This window comes from Rhea pennata, chromosome 4 (genome assembly GCF_028389875.1).
Source record: "Rhea pennata isolate bPtePen1 chromosome 4, bPtePen1.pri, whole genome shotgun sequence".
In the NCBI taxonomy this organism is placed as follows: domain Eukaryota; kingdom Metazoa; phylum Chordata; class Aves; order Rheiformes; family Rheidae; genus Rhea; species Rhea pennata.
In genome coordinates this window covers 20,380,776-20,401,688 of record NC_084666.1, presented here as the reverse complement: position 1 = coordinate 20,401,688, position 20,913 = coordinate 20,380,776, and the positions used below count along the sequence as shown (strand labels likewise).

Here is a 20,913-nt window from a genome sequence, read left to right as displayed (position 1 = left end):
AGAACTGGTCAATGAGGAAAAATACAGTGTATTAAATTTTCCACACAGTATTATACACTTTTACATTTACACAATTAGAATAGGATATATAATACAGTGATAGCTTTGTTATCAAAAAGCATCTCAGCATGTGGCAGAAGTATCAAATTATATTTCTTATTCTTCTCTTTCTGAAACAATCACAAAATAAATCTACTTGGCATAGATAAATGGTACGAGCTTATTTGCAGTCTTGTAACACCAACTCTTCTAAATATACGCAATACTGAAATCTAGTAGCTATGCTCAAGGGGTTCTGCAGATAGTTTTGATGCTTACCCAAACAATATACTGGAAATCGTGCAAAAGAGTTAGGTACCACACAGAATTATGTGACTGTCTGCTTCAGCAGAAAGAAACAAGGTGAAAGAAGTGGTAGGAAGTAAGTTACCTGGAAATAATTTGGCAGGGAAAAAAAAAAAAAAAAAAAAAAAACATCCAGCTCTTCAGAACTGCAAGTACACTTCTCTTTTCTTGCATTTGATCACATCTGCTTAGCTATTAGGTTCAGACAGTTGTTCCACATATGGACAAAAACAGCCACCTACAGGGAGTCATTTGAAACTAATACAGAAGGAATATTCACCTGGGAAGTGTTGTTCCTTTCACGTTACTGTCTCTAAAATTCTTTTCATATTGGGGCAATTCAACAAATTCTGACAGCCACTGAAGAGTCTCCTCTTGAGTCCAGTTATGAACTGGAAGAAAAGCATCTGCTTAGTAACTTTAATAATCAGAAATATCAGCAACATGATTTAAAAGACAAGTGATAAAAAAACATGCTACAGTGAACAAAAACTTATCTGAATATAATTATAGATAAATTAGTACTCACATTCACTAAAAATGGCATTTTGCCTTTTCATTATATGTTCCTCAAAGCAGCTCAGGCAAGTTTTAAACAAACAAGCGTGTAACCAACAGAAACATTTTGTTATTAAAAATTTCAGAGAATAATTTAGATTCCTCTCCCCCCCTTCTCAAACAGTACAGTATCTTGTGACTTTTAGCTACTTAAACAGATCTGAACCCCAGTTCTTTCTTTCTTGATCTCTCCCAGGACAATGCCTTGAGCACTTGTTTTCACTAGAATCTTCATAGCAGCTCATGCCTTCAAAAGGGAGAGAAAGTAAACTGAAAGAAAATATGGCAGCACATATGCAATAATAAAACCATTAAATTAATCCCAAATATGCCAAGGACATCCTGCATTATATACAATAATATTCCCACTGAGAAAAAAAGTTATTTTAAAGTGCATAGAATTAAGTAAATTTTTGTCATGTACATTACTCATAATAGCAACAGTCCACATAGCCTTTCAGAGCTACAGATGCTGTAAGAAAATAAGGAAACGCTACCTATCAGTAAAAATCCAAAGATTTTTACTAAAAATGATGAGCTTCTGGCTATTACAAGTCTCTAGCTGCTTCTGCTTACAGCTTTACACTGGCAAAACCAAAGCACAACTTTTCTCTCCACTTCTTAAGTTTGTCAACACTGCAAAAGACATTCATGTGACTGCCTCCTCGTGCACAAACGCATGTGTGCAAGAAGAAACATCTGATTTTTCAAGAAAGATTTGCCCTCCCTAAAACTGATAATCTGATAATGTTGGGCACAGATTTCTTTGGAAATCTTATCCTGCAGGTACATTCTCAGTGAATTTTGACAATCGTTCTTTAGAAAGAGCTGCTTAAAACTCGACAGGTAAGTTACAAACAGCAGAAATTTTTATTAGTTCAAATCCATATTACAGTCTAGTAACACATACGCTGAAACCAAAATAAGGACAAGTCATTTTACTTGGCATTGCGTAAAGTCAAGCCTAAACACTTCAGATGTTCATCATTCCAAATGACTAGAAACAGAACACATCTCACAGGCCCAATTATGTCTCAAAAAAAAATCCACAATACAAAATAGTTTGAATTATACCTACATGAATGGCTATACCTCCTTTTCATGACACTGTTCCATTTCCTTCTCTGCTTTTGTACTGCAAACTGCTTTCCAGGTACTGACCTTACAACAGACTATTTCATCATATTACTCCAACCTTTGATGCAAGATATTTCTGCTCCATTTGTAAACAGGTCATTTTCAAATTGCAATCAAAGATTATTTCATATTTGAGAAACAATTAAGTAGTATATTTACAAGTTATTCTAAGCATCTCAAAAGAATGTTAAGACTCCAGAAAAATGTCAGCCTAATTTCTCTTCTGGAAGTGTCTTCACAAACAGAGCACTTCACAGCAAGAACACTGGTTTAATCTGACACAGCAAAAATCACCACATATATTTGCTATACAACACAGGCTTTACCATGCACTTCAGATATTGAAAGTACAGAAACTGTGATTTTGGAAGCTGCACAATTCACTGAGTTTATATGTTGATAAATTGCAAAGTTTCACTTCTATTCCTGAATTTATTTTGCAGTCACACTGCCATAATTTCAGTAACTTCTTACCTTTCACAACTTGTTGTAAAAAGTGAGGTGTATATTGAAGCTGCTTTCAGTAGAGTAACAATTACATATCTGCTCTGCTATTTAGACTGGTGTGATGTTTCCTTTGTAGGAAACTCAAGATAATTTCTCAAAACAGATCAGTCATTCAGGAAAAAAACATTTTCCTATTCATTGTCCAGCTGTACTGAATACCTTCATTAGCACACAATCTGAGAAAAGTAGCAACTACAAAGTCTCACAAACAAAAATCAGAACGCATACTTGCTGTATTCTTCTTAGTTATCTATTTACAGAACAGTTAATACCAATTAGTTTTTAATATATGTTTTGTCCTTTTAAATGGCTACTCCCTATTTAAACTAAATAGTATTAGCATAGAGAATAAATCCTTATTCTGGGATTTTACATTCTGAAACTATCTACACATATTTGACAAGAAATATAGATTTGCTGGGTAAAACAAGGTCATAAGCAAGAACTATTCCTTCTTTTTGTAAGTATTTCCCTCTTCAACCTTCAACATTATGCTATAACACACCTGAATCAGTCACTGACATTCTAAACCCTTCAAAAATGAAGAAACAGTGGTATTTATATTTTGAACAGGTCAGAATATTTGCTTCAGTTTTACCAAGTTCCATGGCTGACTAACTGTCTGACTAAAAAACTGCAAATCATGCTGTGAAGGCTTAGCAATTTAATGCTAGTGTTAAACTAACAGTATAATACCCTACCGAATCCATCTTATCCCCAAACTAACAAGAATTTAAGATTCAGGAAGACTGAGTTATAAAGTGCACCACACGGTTTCCATGTACATGAGAAAGTCTTACAACTATTTCTACTGTAAGTATTTCTCAATCAAAATTAATTTTAAAAGCTAAGACCTGGTTAGAGTTAGGCCTGGATCTTCTGATCCAATAACCAAATGCTTTTTTCTCTCTCTGAGAATATCTAATTTTTCTACCTTTTTCCTGACCACAACAAAAAGTCCTTGTCATGAAGTCATAAAAATCCATGTTCTGCTTTCCTCTCTCACAAAAAAAAAAAAAAAAAAAAAGAGGAAAAAAAAAGACTTCTAGATTTCCATATGAACCAACAGCTCTCCAACAGCATTCAAAAGAAAATTACAACAACAGTTTTAAGGGTCAGCCTGCTAATTACAGCTTTGTTTTAAAAGGATTAAGAATACAGAGATTCTGTTGGGGCTGAATCAGATATGCTTTAGAATAAACTAGCTCTGAATACAAAGTCCTAGGCACAATTATCTTCCCATTTCTGTAGAGACAGAAATTCCTGCATCCAAGTAGACACTAGAGAGTAGCTAGGTAAACATATTTTCCTCATCTCTCAGAAAGAGAGATGGGGATGGTATGTTTATGTTTTTCCCATCTCTAAACTTTTTGCATTTTACATGAAAAGCAGTCCAAAAGCAGTCCAAAAGCTTTTGCTTATTCCTTGCTCTTGAATCCATTACATCCCCCCACACCTGATCTTTGTTGTCTAAAGCACACTTGTTTGCCAGCTGCAGAACATACTCCTATTTCCTACCAGAGCCGTCACCACTTCCTGTCACTCAGGATGAGCTTTACCAAGGGACTCTCTATTTACCCAGACTAATGGGAACAGCTGCGGTTAAGAGAGGATGCACAGCTAATGAGCAAAAGCAGTAGTTTACAGGTGGAAAGAAAACATGCAAGTGTGTTGCTTCCAAATCTAATACACCATATGTGGTATTTTTAGTCAGCTAACAGGGTAGGGTAATAACCTGGACAGAGTGTAGTGATAACCATCAATGGATTGAGCAATTCAGGAAGTTCACGTGTTGGGCTCAATCACGAGAAAATAGTTACAAAAAATACAAATTACAAAAAATATAATACAATAAAATACAAAAAGATTCACATTATCAAAGTGGGCAAGAGGACTTTTTCCTTTTGTAACAGCCTAAAAATAAAATGCTTTGAGCAACAAATTGAGTAGAAAGAAAAATCAAAATCGGAGGAACTAAAGATATGTGGCATACAGGAGATCAAAATAATAAGGGCAGAAAGTAAGAAAACATTATAGTGAACAAGTGAAAACATTGATCACATTCTCTTTCCTTAATACGCACAGCAAACTGGCTGTCTTGTGTAACACAAGCAGAAAGGCTTACAAGGTACTACTAACACCCCCAAGCTTCCAGATAGACTGAGATCTCATCTAGCAGCTGAACAAAGTATGCTTGCATTAGCACGAAGCACATTTTCTACACTTAAAACCCTGTTTAAAAATATACTACTACTTTGTATGAACTGTTTTAAAATCCATATTAATTAAATAATTAAAAAATAAAAAAATAAAAATTAAAAAAAATTTTAATTTTTTTCCTCCCAAAGTTAGCTGCTCTTTCAACTATACACTTAAGAGAAAACAACTTTTCAACTAGGTCACAGATCCAGGGAGTCAGGAGGAGACACGCAAAAGGCTCCCTTGAGAAACTGAAAACAACTGTTCCATTGCGGAGTTTTCTTTTTGCACATTCTTCTTACACCATAGAAGCATCCTTCAACTTAAAGAATTTCTTTACATATCTGTGCTGTTTGGGGGTCTCACACAAGCCAGATACACAAACTGCAGGAAAAACCTAGTCAAGTTATAAAAGTCAGCCATCACCAGGCAATGTATTGCAGGTACCAAAATGAAGTTGCACAACATGGCTTAATCTATCAGACAGTTTCATTCAGCAGAAAATTAGTTTTCTGCAAAATTTTTCTGAAAATCTGCTGTGGCATTTGTAAATTAGTTCTGCATCAGTAGAATTCCAGAGTCAGGCCTCCAAAATCCCTTGCTTTTCCAGCTGGGACCAAATTCTAAAAAAATCACCACCACCCCTTCTACAATATCACACTGGAACCCCAGGAGATTTATATCAGTGACCACTGTTAATCCCTACCCCCATTCTTAATTGAAATCTTCCAGTCCTTACAACACTACTGAAGACAAAACAAGCAATACTTGTGATAAATATATACATTTATTCTACCACAGCATGTAGTATTGAGAAGTAAACTGGCCTTCTTATTCAGCAGAAGCAGTTGTGGCCTACTGAAATACGATACTAGAGAAGCAATATAACCTGGGTGTGCTGAAGGTTAAGTGAACCCGCTGAAATTCATCTCGTTCAGTATTGCCAATTAGAATGTGACAGCTCCTATTAATTAGCTGAGGTAATAAATTTGGTCCTTATTTTAAGCACCAAAGAGTACAGTCCTTCAGATACTGGAGTAGCAGCTGACAACCACTGTGAGTTAAATGCATATCGCAAAAGGATTAATCAAAATTCTTCCCTCACACCTATTTTCACAGACAGCTTGGAAAAAAAAAAAAAAGATGTCAGCAACATGTCCCAGGGAGGCAAGTGCAGAAACCACACTGTTTACTCACCAATGCAGCACTTAGTTTCTAAACCTGTATCAATTGCTTTGGGTTTGGTTTTTTTTTTTTTTTTTTTGTTGTTGTTGTTTTTGTTTTTCATGTACAATAACATGCCTGAAGGTGAGGGACATACAAGCAGCTCCAAACTGATCTTGTATGAAAGTTGCTCCTTGCTAACCCATATTTAGTGATCAGAAGGTGGGGCTACCTGTCACTTCATTCATGTTAAATTTATCACCTAGCACAGCGCTTTGGGGAAGAGGGGTGGTAGAGTAAAACTATGTTACTGTACCCCAGTACTCCTTCCAGGGCTCCTACTTCCTTTCCGAGATCAGACTACACTGGATTCGTGTGTTTTATGGCAAGGAGTGAATGATAATCATATCCTAGGCTTAAAGTCGAGAACATCCTAACCAGGCAAGGCAGAAATCACAGGCAAAAACACAAACATTAAGTTGTTCTGTACTGAACATATAGGAGGATTCAAAAGCTAGTTCTGTTTTAGCAGGACTTTCAGCAGCAGCATTAGTATGGAATATGCTGTCACCAGTAGACTTTTAAACAGTATTGAAAAGTAAAAGAGACAGAAGCAGCTAAATAGTGACTCTGATTATCTTTTCAAAGGTTTAACATTACAACTAACTCTTATTTCCTCTTAAACAGGATGGAATAGTGTGTTAGTCCTGTTTGGAATGGGATTCAGTGTTGTGCAACACATCCACAGCAATGCCTTGCTTGCATGCGTTTCCAGCGTCTGGATACCTAAAACCCAAAATGGCCAAAAATTAAGAACATGCAACGCAACCATAACATCTTTACGGTGTGCAATTTATTCCCAGTTGCTGCAAGAACACTTGTTGTGCAGCATTACCTCTGACTAAAACAGGTGATAACAAATACAAACTTGAAGGACTTGAGAAGAGTTAAAGCAAAAACAAAACACACACAGCCAGGGAGTAGCTTATGTGTTCAGAATAGTTCATAGTTTACTGGGCATACATTAAAGATCAAACAGCCATAATGAGAAAGAACTACTTTCAGCAGTTTGTTAAAACTAATTTTTGAGAGGACTCATTAGCCTAGCAACAATGCATCAGCTGTGAACTCCAAGTTTGACTACTACAGTTTTGTATTGCTACAAAATCAAGTTCCAAGGGACAACGCCACATTTCCCCCATTGCTGCATCTTTCCTGTTGTCAGAGAAGACTCACCTTGATTTACTGTCAAATTTAATTGGCTCCCTCTTGAACAGAGCAATCGAAGGCTCCTGCACTAATTTGAGACTCCCTCGCTACTGAGACTAAATACCTAAACATCTCTTTTTATAGTACCCAAATTCACATGGTGTTAGCCTCCTTTTTTGAGGGGAGAAGATGGCAGACATCCCTGAGAAATAGAAATTTCCAAAGGAATTATACGAAGACCGAAATTCAGACATACAAAACACTTGTCTACCATCTTTGCTACTTTTGCAACTACTACCACTTCAGGGTTCCTGTAGGAAAAAAATACCCAAGATGCATCTTCAAATTTAACCCACCAATCACTAAGCTTGAATTGTTTAAAGACTTAGTACACACACAAATCCTGTCTAGTTAAAAAAAGGGAACGAGACAGTCAAAACAAACACCATAAAACAAGTATACAGTAGAAAGACCTTGGGAAAATAGTATTCTACTGTGCTTTAAACACTGTGCTAATTCTTCGCCATTCCTCTAAACAGTTTTCCTTCTCTCTATGGCCTTATATGAAATTTTAAAAAGTCACAGATCATTCTTACTTACTATTAAAAAAAGTAACAACTAAATTAAGCAACAGTTTTGTTCTGCACTAAAGGCCTCAAAGTGCACAGCAACACAGCAATATTAGGCTGCAGGCTGCTGATTTAAGCTATGAACTTGATTCTTTCCTTTCAGGCAAAAACTACAGCAGCCTTGAAATTTGCACTAGCAAAGAATATTCCTTAAGGATTCTTTAAAAAAAATTTAACACACCCTTTTTACAAGGATACAGTCTTCATAGTTCCATATAAACAGCCAGTTCCTCAAATACCCCTTCCTAAGCAATTAGTTAAATACAACCTCCACTTTTCTTAATACCAGAAAGAGAAACAACAATAGTGTACTTGTTATTCCGTAAATTGTGCTCTTTACTTCTTCCCTCAAACCTTATCCATCTTTTAAGATTAGTATCTTAAAGCGAAAGCAATTTCGCATTATCGGGCATAGTTGAGAAAACCATCCACATAAAGCAATCTTTACAGAAAGGAAAGAGCAATTCTACTCAGCACAAATTAAGGAGTGGTAGATCCAAAAGACTCTTCTGGGCACTGTCTGACACTAACAGGAACTGTCAAATACTATTTAGGGCTTGTATCCCTCACACAGACTCCTTACGAAGTTTCGCATTATTGATACCATCATTTACACTACCTTCCACTGTCTTGCTTAATTTTTCCAAACTGCATTAAACTGACATTTTAATCTTATAGCACTTGTAGGAATCCTAATTCCAAAAACATCTAAAAAGGAAAAGCAATCTTCTATATTTCCTACTGTTGAATTTAAAAATAATAGTTTATGATGTAAGAGAGGCTTCATGATTTATAACAGTCACCACTTTCCATCTCAGGTAGTTTAAAAGAACATCAGACACAAATCTTAAAAAAAAAAAGTTCTTATAATCAAAAACATAAATTTGGGAAACAGAATTAAGACAGTATTTAAGTAATGAAGATGTGAAAGGAAGAAAAGAAAAATAAACAACAACTACTTAAAGAATAAAATGAAAGGATAGGATAAAATAGTAATCAAGTATCTTTAACAGTCATATTTTATTTGATACCATAAAACTGTAAAATATCTTCAGCATAAATTACTTTTTTTTTTTTAAGGGAAAAAAAAAAAAGGCATTCTTTACACCCCAGACTACTGTTAATACTACTCGAGAGTCTCACTAAGGGCTTCCCGGTGGTGCTACTTCAGTTTACTCAGCAGGACGCAGAGCAAAGTCACTATAAGCAGACACAGTAAAACACAATAGTCCTCCAATGACAGCTCTCAACCTTCTCAGTCCAATTCCTACTGTTCACAGACAGATTAGGTACTTCTGACATTATTAAAGCCTGAGTTTTTTTAAAGAGTTACCCATAAACTCATAAGCCAGACTAACAGTTGTAGTCAGATAATTTGCTCTGCAATTATCTTTTTTTGTAGTCATAATTTATTTGCAGTACATTCATTCCACAAAGTCTTCTGCAAATAAATACCTATGGAAAATTTGAAGAGATTGGCCTAAAAATTACTGGTAAAAAACTAGACAGTACATTTACTACACAAATACTTTTGATTCAAGTTAATCAGTATATTCCTTCAGACTGCATTTAAATGATTTCCTGCATTAGCTGAATCAATGGCATGTTCCTAGTTTTATTCCTCACTGGTTCCTACTTTTAGTTGCTTAACTGATACTAACTTTTAGGTTTCTGCGTTCACATTAGCACATCTGAATAAAAAAAAGAAGTCGCCTATATTATTTGTAACAAATCTGACTAATATTTCTGACATCTGAAGAATTCATTTTTAATCATTATGTCCTGGAACATATTCAGCAATGAACAGTATACTGCTCATGAAGAATAACTTCTGTGAACTTTGAAATATTTGACTAAACCTACTTAGTTTCTTTCAAATGGAGGGTGAGTGAGGGTTATTCCATTGCCTGCTATTCTAAGAGGAAAAAGGTTTTCCAAAATGCTTTAGACTAAGAATAGTCAAAAAAAGTTTGCATAAAAATGAAAGCACATTGGACTTTTTACTTAACACACTATATTATATATGTAAAAAAAAAAAGAAAACTTGAGAGCAATCCTTACAGCTTGTTTACATTAAAACATGCTTAGCTTATTTATTTGCAATTCAATACTTGCAACAGTCACCTCATATTGATGTCTATGTAGGCTATCTCAATTTACCCAGCACATTAAGAGGAAATTAACACTAGCTAACTTGAGTGAGTTTTCATTATGTTTACATACTATCCTATAAACCATGGCTTATATAAATCAATAGAGATTTTGAAGATGTTTGAAAGAGGTGTACTGTAAGTTAATGATGAAAATTGCTGATTATGTTTTTTCAAATAATCACTATTAATTCTAGTTACTCCACTTTACGTACCTTCAGAGGTTTTCCAGCGTTTCCACAGATCCTCAATGGTGATATGTTTGTCTTCTCTGTGTAGATGACTATGTTTATTAGAGGCATCCTTATATTGCATATCTTCCCTTAGAAACTGAAAGAAAGGAAAACATCATCTTAAATTCCAATATAACAATTGATTTCTAAACAGAAGCCACAAGTGAATTATGCAGAATCATTACTAACTTCTCTATACAAGCAGCACACAATTCATGGAAGCTGACCACTTCAGAGACTCAAAAATGAAATGAAGCATTCTTACCAGAATTGATTTTGCAACTAAATCCTAAGAAAACTGAAGCTGCAATTGTTAGCATAATAAATTTGACAACACTAAGTATATCTTATATTTATAGTGATTTATCATGAATGTACCAGGTCGTACTGCATGCTTTATGAATAGTCCTACGCTAGTCCTTTATGAATAATTTCTCCTTGAATCCTGCTACACCAGCTAAATGCAACTGCTTGAGATCTGTGAAAGGTTAACTAAGTATCACTAAAACCTTTTGATTAAACAACAAATTTGAGTTATTCCATCAAATTAAAAAAGTATTCTTAGTCCTAATTTTCTTCTTACTAAAAATGCCTGAACAGTTGCATTCCAAGCACAGAAGCATTACACAAAGCTATCTCATTCACAGTAGCTTATAGTTCACAGTCTCATCCAAAATACCAAAACGTCTCATCCAAAATCTCAACAAAAGGACGAAAAAAGAGATCATGTAATCATGTCATATATATTAATGGTGTACCAATATTAAACATGCCATAAGCAAGGGTTTTCTCCACATACATACAAGCAAAAAGCCAGAGAAGTGCCATAGCCCTAGAGAATATCATGTTAGCTAGGGGCACTGCCACAAAAAATGGATGCCACAAACACTGAGCTCCAGAACTTGAGGAAAATGCTAGAAAATACAATTCTCTGTAGAACAGATAGCATCAACTTTTTCTTTGAGACGTCTTTGTTGCAAATAAGGTTCAATTTCTGCAACAGACAGGTTACCTCACTTATATTAAAAAAAAAAAATCAAAGCCTATATCCATTGATAAGCTTTTTGCGAGGCCAATAGCTGAAACTCCAAAAGATCCATTTAATACAAGAGCGTCAGTAGCACACCACTGAAAAATGCAAGAGAACAATATTGCAGATAAAACCCTAAAAATATAGCAGAGGAAAACCTAGATATCTTTTTTAATTTAGAAAATGGGCTTTGAGAAAAAGAAATAGTTTTATACCAATTTAATTGTCATTTGAATGGAAGACCCGAATTGAATACCATCTTCAGCCTGAACTACGCTAAAATGGCTGCTAAACTGCTACCGAGTCTCAGGTTCCTTTTGCCAAGGAAGGTATTTTCCCCACAGCTATGCTCCTTCCCAATCTCTTGGTCCCAAATCCATAGATTACATCACTGGCAGGAAACTGGGGTTGGAGGGAAGATTGAATAATCACAGCACTGACCAAATGCTAAAGACTAGATGAACAGAAATTAATTTTACTCTGAAGGGTAAGGATACCTGGAGACACCCTTATGCTGTTTATTTCATCTAAGGTTAAGACTTGGTCACCTAGTACTACAGCTTCCCTGCCTCTCCTGCAGCTCTCTAACACATTCTTCAGAGATATTTTGCAGTTTGTTTCTGAACTGGAACCTTTGCTACTCTTCCAGCAGTACAATAAATGACATAGCAGTTAGCTGAACTACACAACAGAAAGTAGTACTGGAAGGGTAGAGAAGCACTGACTATAGGCCCCTTAAGTCTTGTTCTATTGGAAGTAGAGACACCTAAGTTTGTTTTTGAGCAAGTCCAATGTTGGTATACCAAAATTTAAACTTGTCATTATCCAAAGAAAGGCTACATAGCTGAAGTATTTCATGTCCTTATACCATGCAATGAGATGAAACTTCATATTGCCAAGAACCATATCTCTCTTCGCTTGTGAAGAATTTTATAACTATGTATAGGAGAAAGCACATGAAAATTCCTTTATAACAACCTCATTCTCTTTATTTACTGTAAACAACTATGGATAAATTAAAAACTTGAACAAGATCACAATATGTAACAGTTTGCATCATAAGATCAATAATAAAGTAGTAACTTCACCTAGGACTATTACTTATTGACATGCAAAAACATTAATTCTCCCTCCACATAAGCAAACATATAATATATAGAGAGATAAATGTATAATAGGTATACATACATGTTCAAATAAAAAGCTATCGCAATATATATAAGCTACAAGGAGGGGTGCGTGGCAGACAAAGTTCAAATTAAAACTCAGTCTCCTTGCCAGAATACAAGCCTGTGCCTTTCAACACACTAGAATCCACAACATTATCTAATTCTCATTAATTTCAGCCAAACAGCAGTAGAAAGAGATGATTCTTTAAGTCATTATTCTCATCAAGATGACTATTCAGTCTTTTCTCTGAGAGCTCTGAATGTCCACTGCTCCAAATAGGAAGATAAGTTTTGCTGTACACACTACTCACAGGACAGTTGATAAAACTCAGGCCTTAGTTTACATTACATCACTCATACAAGCATGTATTCCAAACCAGTTTGTTACTGTTTACTTCTGGATTCTGCATCACAGGATTACATGGCTCGATTTAAGTGATATGTAGAAGTAATTGGAAGAAATTAGTGAAAGTGAATAATGTACAGTAGTCAGGTTTGTGGAATAAAGCAGAGCCCACTGTCAGCATTGGATATTCCATCTCACCTTTCACATAAGGTGAGATAGAATAAAGTTCAAGTTTAGAATTATGGATGTTGAAGTAGAACTCAAAACGAGCACATGGAATTGTACAGTGCCCCCCACACCTTGAAACTATGAGCAACAAAACTGCAGATCAATAATGCTAAGAAAGGAAGCATGGACGTAAGATTCACTTGGATTTAATATCTCAATACAAGCAAAAAACATCTAATTACATACGAACTACAAACCACTTTCATTTTCTACATGGTCTGCAAGTAACTTATTAGTATTTCTTCTTGGTGATTTGGTTGGTTTTGAAGTAGTTCACTAACAGCTCAAACCAGATGACACTGTTCCCTTTGCAATTCATTTTACATCAACCATAATATCTGTTACTATGAATTTACATGTTAGGGTGACATTTCAATTTCCTTATCAAATTAGGACTAGTTAGTTTTACATATTAAAACAGTTAAAATTCGTTAGGAGAACTTTGATATTCATACTGCGTTTCGTAAATCATATTGCACCTATTCAGTCACCTGCTTGAATTCTCTCAGCTTACACATTCCTGCTGCACTATGCAACACAGTCTCCATATACCTATGCCGCTCTTTAGTATTATGTTTTAGCACTTAAATGAAAAACAGGCAAAATTTCTGGCCACATTCATGATTTGATTTTGAAGTTGAACCTGCTTTGAGCAGAGGATTAGAACTGATGGAGGTTCCTTGCAACCTAAATTGTTCTACAAATTTAAAATTCTATGTACAAAGACACATTCTTCCTTATTCCCTCTTTAATCATTTCATTTCTTCAGTGTTAAAATCCTAACCATAGGGAGTGTCCTACATTTCAGAGAGGAAATTCAACTACTGCCCTGACTAGTTTAGTATTTTGCAAAATCCCTTTACAAAATACATGAGAACTGAAAATAGCAGCTTGTTAGGGCAAGGCAAACACAGAATTTCTGAAGCACCAACTATATACATATATGTCTGTACACATATACAAAAATATCTGCCCCACGACATCTGTTGCACACCCCACAGTCCAAATGTGGGCTTTGAGTACTTCTCAAATTGGCACAACTACTCTGAAGCGGGCAGTTCTCACAGCTAACATGCAATCCGCACACAGAGATCAACTATCTCATTTTTTCCACACCTCACAATTAGGAAAGACAGAGCTGAAGAAAAGGCACTAGACAGTAAGAAAACAAAAGATCTTCTGTTCCTACTACTACCTCTAAACCTGTCCATATCAAGTATAGCCTCACAGCTGAAGCAACAGGAAAAAAAAATGATGTTGCTTGATCTAGCTTTCCTCTCCAGCACCTACCATCTCCAACATGTCCTATGGGAGCTTGAAAAAAATTAAAGTACTAAAAAGACAAATCAAGTATGTTGTGGCTTCCTTCCTCTAAAGACTACCTCCCTTCATAAGAAGGTTAAGGAACATTTAACACTCATTCTTCAACTTGCTGGCTGGTGATTCACTGACTCTGGAGACTCCAGATGGCCAATGTGGGCATTTAATTGTCTCAAAAATCAAGTCTTCTAGGCTAATGCTTTTTCTAATGACAAACAGAATGGTACATGCTGTATCTAAAGGGGCTTCCAGCACACATTGCATCTCTTTAGTTAAACATATCCACCAAGTCAGTTTTGCTCCTAAGAAACAAACCCACTTTTTTCTTTGCTGCTATTTGACGGCAAAGGTCATGAAATATTTTATGACAAGAACATTTGAACAATTACAGGTGCCATCAAGGAAAAGATGCATTGCTGTTAGGAAATATGTAAAATGCTACATATTGAGATAGGAATAAGGAAGAGAAGGAAAATACGAATTCAGATAAGTAGAAAACCTTTAAGGTGTTACGGCTCATCCCTTAGCACCATAAGGTACTAGAAGAACATGTTCTGAATTTACTCTATTCTAAGTTACCTCGACACCTAGATAAGCAAGGCAAAGAAGAACTTTTTTTTTTTTTTTTTTTTTTTTTTTTTTTTTGCCATTTTTCATGTTGTTCTGCTACAAAGCCAGGAGGGGGAGCAAGAGTTAACATATAAACTGATGTTCTCAAAACTGAAAGGAACACAGGCTATGCTAACAAGTTGAGGAAAAACAACTGCCAAGCTTAATTTCAACTTTCATCAGAAATATAGAAAATAAATTTAAGTAGTGCAGAACAGAATTTGCTGGGAGGACAGGACAAGAGTGGGAAAGATCTAGTTTATGCTGAGAGACTGTTCAGAGTATTTGCTTTATTTATTTATTTATTTTTAAGAGGAAACCAATGCACACAAAACAGAATCCTGAGTCATTTGCATATGAAAATCAGTACAGAGCTACTCCTCAAAAAGGAGTTATGATGCATTTATATGAGAATTTCTTCAAGAAAAAAAAGTCCCGCTTCTTTTTGATCTTATTTACATTACTCTCATTTCCTATGAGAACAAACCCAATGACTTCCGTAAGCTCTGTAACACTGGACTGTCACAACAGTAAATTTTAAAGTGTGTGTAGTTATATACAAGAATGTCACTTTTCAAAGAAATTAATGCATTCACTAATGAAGAAATATGATATGATCAACCAGCATTTCTTGTTTAATATCTTTCTTTCAAAGTTGGCCTAATATGGAAGTTCTCCTTAAGAAAAGGAATTGTGCTTTAAATTGAAAAAAGTCATAAAAAACCCCACACCACGTACACACACACACACACACTGGTAAAGCGAGATTTTTTTTGTTCCTTGCCATGGCAGCTAATCTCTCTTCTGTTGCCCTAGTCATTAAGTACACACAGTAGAAGTTAGAAAAATAACTCTAAACAGGAAAATGAAAAGAATAAACTCTGACAGAAAGCATCTAAGGATTATCTTTGCTAACATAATTGCTCAACAGGGAGAAGGCCCTATTAAGACTATGAAGTTGAAACCAAGGAAACAGATAGGTTACATGAAGATTATGCGAAACAATGAAAAAGTAATCAACTGTCAAACTAGGTACCGCAAAACCAAGCAGAGAGTACTATTTAAAACAAATAACAGCAACAACCAAAAATGGTTTGCACTCAAAACTTAGTTTTAATCCAAAAAAGTACCATAACAACTGTGCCACTCCAAAAATTCACAGCCCCAAGCCCAGGATGCAGCAATGCAATAGACAGAAATATTCTCCCTGGAGCAAATGCAACTGTAGAGCTGTGCAAGAGAATTATAAAACATCACGTAAGTCACAAGCTTCTTCAGGAAGTCTTTAGCGTTGTAATATGCACCAAAATCCAGTAAATGCAACAACAACTAAATTGAAGAACAAAGTAAAAAAGAGAACCTTCAGAAACAGGGAAAGACTAAAATCCAATAGGGGATTGACACACAGAAAACTTAAAAGCTAAAGCCGTATGTGACAATGCAGAAAGAAGCAGGGCAGTAGAAACATGGAAGTTAGAAGAGATCCTTGCTCCTTGCCACTGGAGAAGCAAATGAACAACCGCATACTTTTGCAAGCCTCAGTGGAAGAGTAAGATTACCTCATTAATTGCAGAAGGAAACACTCATATTCTATGTTTATACTTTCTTCTGAGTGAAGGCTTGCATGCTTGATTTTCAGTTTTACAAACTTAAAATAGACCCTCTAACTGACAAGTTTACTTTAAGAGCAATTAGTAACATTTCCTGGCTTAGTATTACCATCTTCCTGGAACAGCTATTCCTTAAATAGGGTTATTTCCTTTAGGTCTGTTTCTTCAAAAATAAAACACCACAGAAGAAAGTTAAAACTTTCTTTTTCCTATAATCTGAAGCCCTATGCTCAGTTAGGGCCAGTTCTACCTAAAGCAGTCACTGTTAGAGAGTCTTTAATATCCCCCATGTACTGCTATCAGATTAGTCATAATTATTAGGTTATCATTATGGCAAGTGTGCTTTTTAATTGACAACCTACTATGATTATGTTCTCATTTTTCCTATTATAGAAACAGTTTCTAAGGATGCTACATAGTAAAGTAACATTTAAACATAACAGAAAACTTTACTTGAAAAACACAGTCCACAGCTGTGAAAGTGGAACCAGCTATATCCTAAATAGTTCACAAGGTCTATTAAAAAAGATTACAATTGCAGCACAAAATAAACCTGTAGCTATTCTGCTGTAGAGTAACTTTGCAATTTCTGAAGTGCAAGTCAGCATTTGAGAGGACATTTTCATTGCAGCAAGACTTAAATGCCTGCAGTGCTGCAGAAATAGGTGCAGGCAGCTGCATATTAGCTCCAGCACTTCCAAGAGGGTAAGGCATGAGGAAGGTCCAATCCAAAACCCGTTAGAACAGGTTTCTGCAACTGCACCTATGATAACACATGATGCCTCTCTACAAGACTTCTTTGCACGGACATAGTCATTGACTAACAGAGCCATAATGTTTTCAGACCACAGCTGTTTCCTGCTTAGGCTGGTTAGAGTTGCTACAAAACTTCAAGAGGCTAAAAAACCTTTTACCCTTTCAAACAACCAGAGGTAAACGAATTAACAGCTCAACAGTAAAATTCAATGCAAACAACTCTTCTGTTAAAGTCAAAGAGAAAAGTCTTAGTTTCAAGTTATTGGAATATGCTATAACACTAGCAAAAGAAAAAAGATCAATGTTGAATAAAGCTACCTTCCACCTCTATATTCAAATGTATCAAAACAGACCTACAGCTGAACCATAAATGAAGATTATTACTGAAAACAATAGAGTCTTAAAGTAATCTACCAGCTTTGGGAGCAAAAACTTGTTACATTGGTTAGGCAGCTCAAAAGATTTGTTTGAGAGATCAAGTGTTCTTAACAGAATGTTCTTGCAGAGTGAGATGCAAAACAGACTCAGGAACTATCCCAGTATTATGCAAAACAGTTACACACTTACAGTTTCTGAACCATTCCAGTAGGTATTTCTTTACCACACAATTTTGCTCAACAGGCTCACTCTGAAGTTTAAGTCAGTTTACATGAGCACAAACACCAATCTAAGAATATTTATTATATGAACGATTATGACAAAACCCAAAATGGACAAAAAAAAGGGAACTTTAGAGGCATGTAGCTTCTTGCTGAGAATGTGCGTTTGCAGACAAGAAAAGCAAGTGAGAGTTCAGTTTATAGCAGAATCTATCCCAGTTGAAATACTAACAACTCAGGTTCCTGAAATTTCACAGGGGCCCAAGATATGCTAAATGGTGTAAAAAGAGAGATCAGGCTTTCAAACTAGGTCACACAAGCTTCAAGTTAAAAATAAATAAAAACACTGCACTATAACTTTTAGTTGGATTTCTTCAACAGTCTCTGGGTAAGCCTAGAGACGTTACTGCTTCTCAGACTCCTCATCTTCAAAAGGAAAAGTTACAGCACTCTCACACCGTATGTATTTCACTAATTCCACACACCCACATGCGCTAGCCCACAGCTACCTGTGATTTTATTTAAACATTGCATATATAGCAGATGAATTTCCCCCCTCCTCAAAAATATTTCACTAAATCATTAGCCACTCCAAGATGTAACAATCAGAAAAACTCTGCATAAAAATTTGCTTGTGCTCAAGAACACAAAAGGGCTCTTCCATTAAGCAAAGTCATCCAGGGTTATATAAGATTAGCAAGTTCTGAAAGCGATCTTTAATCTTGTACTTTCCGCTCCTGACATCCAAAATATACAATTTTAAAATGTGAAAAACAGTATCTTACAGTTGATTCTTTAGGGTTTCCTGTCATGGAAATACTTGCAGTTTTCTCTGAAACATTGAGTACTTAGCACATCCAGAAGAGTATACCGAAAGCAACAGGTCTCTAGTCCAATCTAGTAAATTAACTATGTTTCTTTGAATTTTTTAATCTGTTACTTAAGAAATTAAAGAATGAAAAAAACCATAGAATTTTTCCAACTCATTTTCATGCAAATGGAACAGGCAGTCCTATTTCAACGGTAATTTAGAAAAAAATCTCATCTTTAGAAGTTATATGTCAAAATTCATTTTTTCAGATTCTGCCAAAATATTGATACAATTTCATAATATTTCAAAAAAAAGCTTGCAATACAGATTGTGATGTGCACATGCACAGAACATCTTAATTGCTAAAAGAAAAAAACAATCAAGGATATCACTAGCAAATAAATTATAGAATAAAAGAAATGAGAGCATGAACTGCTTCTCCTTTATAATAAAACATTTAGTTACAAATTAGCACCAATTCTGAACTCATTCCAGTTCTAGATTTTTTTAGTCTGCTTTGTTTACTCATGAATAAAGTATCTTCTCCATTTTTATTTCCTTTTCTTTGACTTTTTTAGTCTCCACCCCTTCATTTTCCCTTAAAAATGCAGCATACTCTCTCATGATGTTATGTTTGTGCCATCTTTCTGATCATTTGCATCTCAGATGGAAATGTGACCTTGAGTCCTCATAAAAATGGCTTCACAGCACCCACCCATTCTGAGCTGATTTTTTCCAGTTAAATCCAGTTAAAGAAAGATCATGGCCTGTCAGACAGCCTGCCTCTGTCAAGCTGTCAAATTAAACCTACTATAGCCAAAATAATAAATATCATTCCTGATCAGAGCAAGCTAGCTACTTTTTCTGCTTTAGATCATCCTTCTCCTGTTGCTTAGATCACTAAAGCTGGTTTCTTGATTATTGCCTCCAGACAAATTTAAGTTACGCACTTACACATTTAGCCTCTGATGTTCAAGTTGCCTTCTTTCACCAAACTGCTAAAAGATTATGCTCCAGTCATGTCATGCTTTCACTAATCCACTCACTTCCTTTTTGCAAAGTCTTTTTTCCCTTTCAGTAATCATGCAAGTAAATTGGTTAAAATAAAACCACAAGAAATCTCTCTGCCTAATCTAGTAAGTGATCTATCCAAAGATCCCACACAAAGCTGTAAATTCATGCCATTAGCTTTTTAGTCACATAATATCCACACTAAGATATTACTATTTCAAAAACATCAGCCTATTCTATTACTTGGGTGTAGGATCTAAATGTAAAGTTTCTTTGGAAACAGATAAGAAGCCTAGGTAAATAATGAATATAAGTCTCACTGCTGGTGCCTCTTCATCATTAAGGAAATCATATATGCATGGTGTAACAGATGCTTACTGAGGCAGAGAGCCTCCCACACCACCTGACTAAAGCCTCAGTCAATAACATTCTCTCTTTCAGTTACCCTTTTACAGTCTACATCTTAAAACCAGTTTAAACAACTGCTACCTTCCGTATGTTGGCAGTAAAACAGTAATAGCAGCAAATCTGACTCACTAGGAAAGGCATATTAGCCTGCCCCAATGATAAGTGTGTGCACGGGGGTGAGGGGAGGGGGTCTACATCCTACCACCTTCCCTTCTGTAGTACTCTTTAATTTCTGAAGAAAGATATCACATTGTGAAAAGCAATTGCTGTACAGTACAGCATAAACTACTTCAAAGTACAACATAATTATCCAAACCAATCTTTAAATTGTACTTCTTGCTTTGAAGTATATCATTATACAGCCAGTTCAGCAAATTTTAGGAAGTTGTGAATTCCAAATGCAAAAATATCTCAAAACACATAACTAAGACAAAAAGCTTTTTTATCCTAGTAAGTAGAATTAGAAAAATATATTCCAGTGAATGCAAAAATTCAAGGCTTTCTAGCTTTAAAGTTTCTGAAGTTATATCACCTAGTCTAGGTAACAGAATGAACACTCAAAGGGAAAAAAAATAACTACCCTGTGCTCAAACTAGAGTCATTCTTTATTAGAAGACTTCATAAGACATTATTTCTTCAAATACTGGAAACCTTTTGAATTTAGCCTGTATATATATACGAGAAGACTAGTAAAACCTGATGAAATTCATGTGGAGAATCTCACACAATTTTTTAGCCCAGGATTTTTCAGTCATTGAAACATATTGAGGGATTTAGTAAAGGATCGATTTTCTTATATCCTAGAGAAGTTCCATTTATTATGCTGAGAAGAGTTTAGCTATGTGCAACAGACACCACATTAAACTCTTTCACTATCCTTTAGCA

At 35.4% G+C, this 20,913-nt stretch overlaps 1 protein-coding gene across 2 annotated transcripts in view; it reads right to left on the bottom strand.

Moving 5' to 3' along the window:
• The window catches only part of STIM2 (stromal interaction molecule 2), a 72,063-nt gene that overhangs the window by 11,114 nt on the left and 40,036 nt on the right, over positions 1-20,913 (bottom strand). For both annotated transcript variants that reach the window (XM_062575422.1, XM_062575423.1), the window contains 2 exons: positions 10,114-10,228; positions 626-737 (listed from right to left, as the gene is read on the bottom strand). In XM_062575422.1, the coding sequence (XP_062431406.1) occupies positions 626-737; positions 10,114-10,228 (227 nt within the window). The remainder of the gene's footprint in view (positions 1-625; positions 738-10,113; positions 10,229-20,913) is intronic.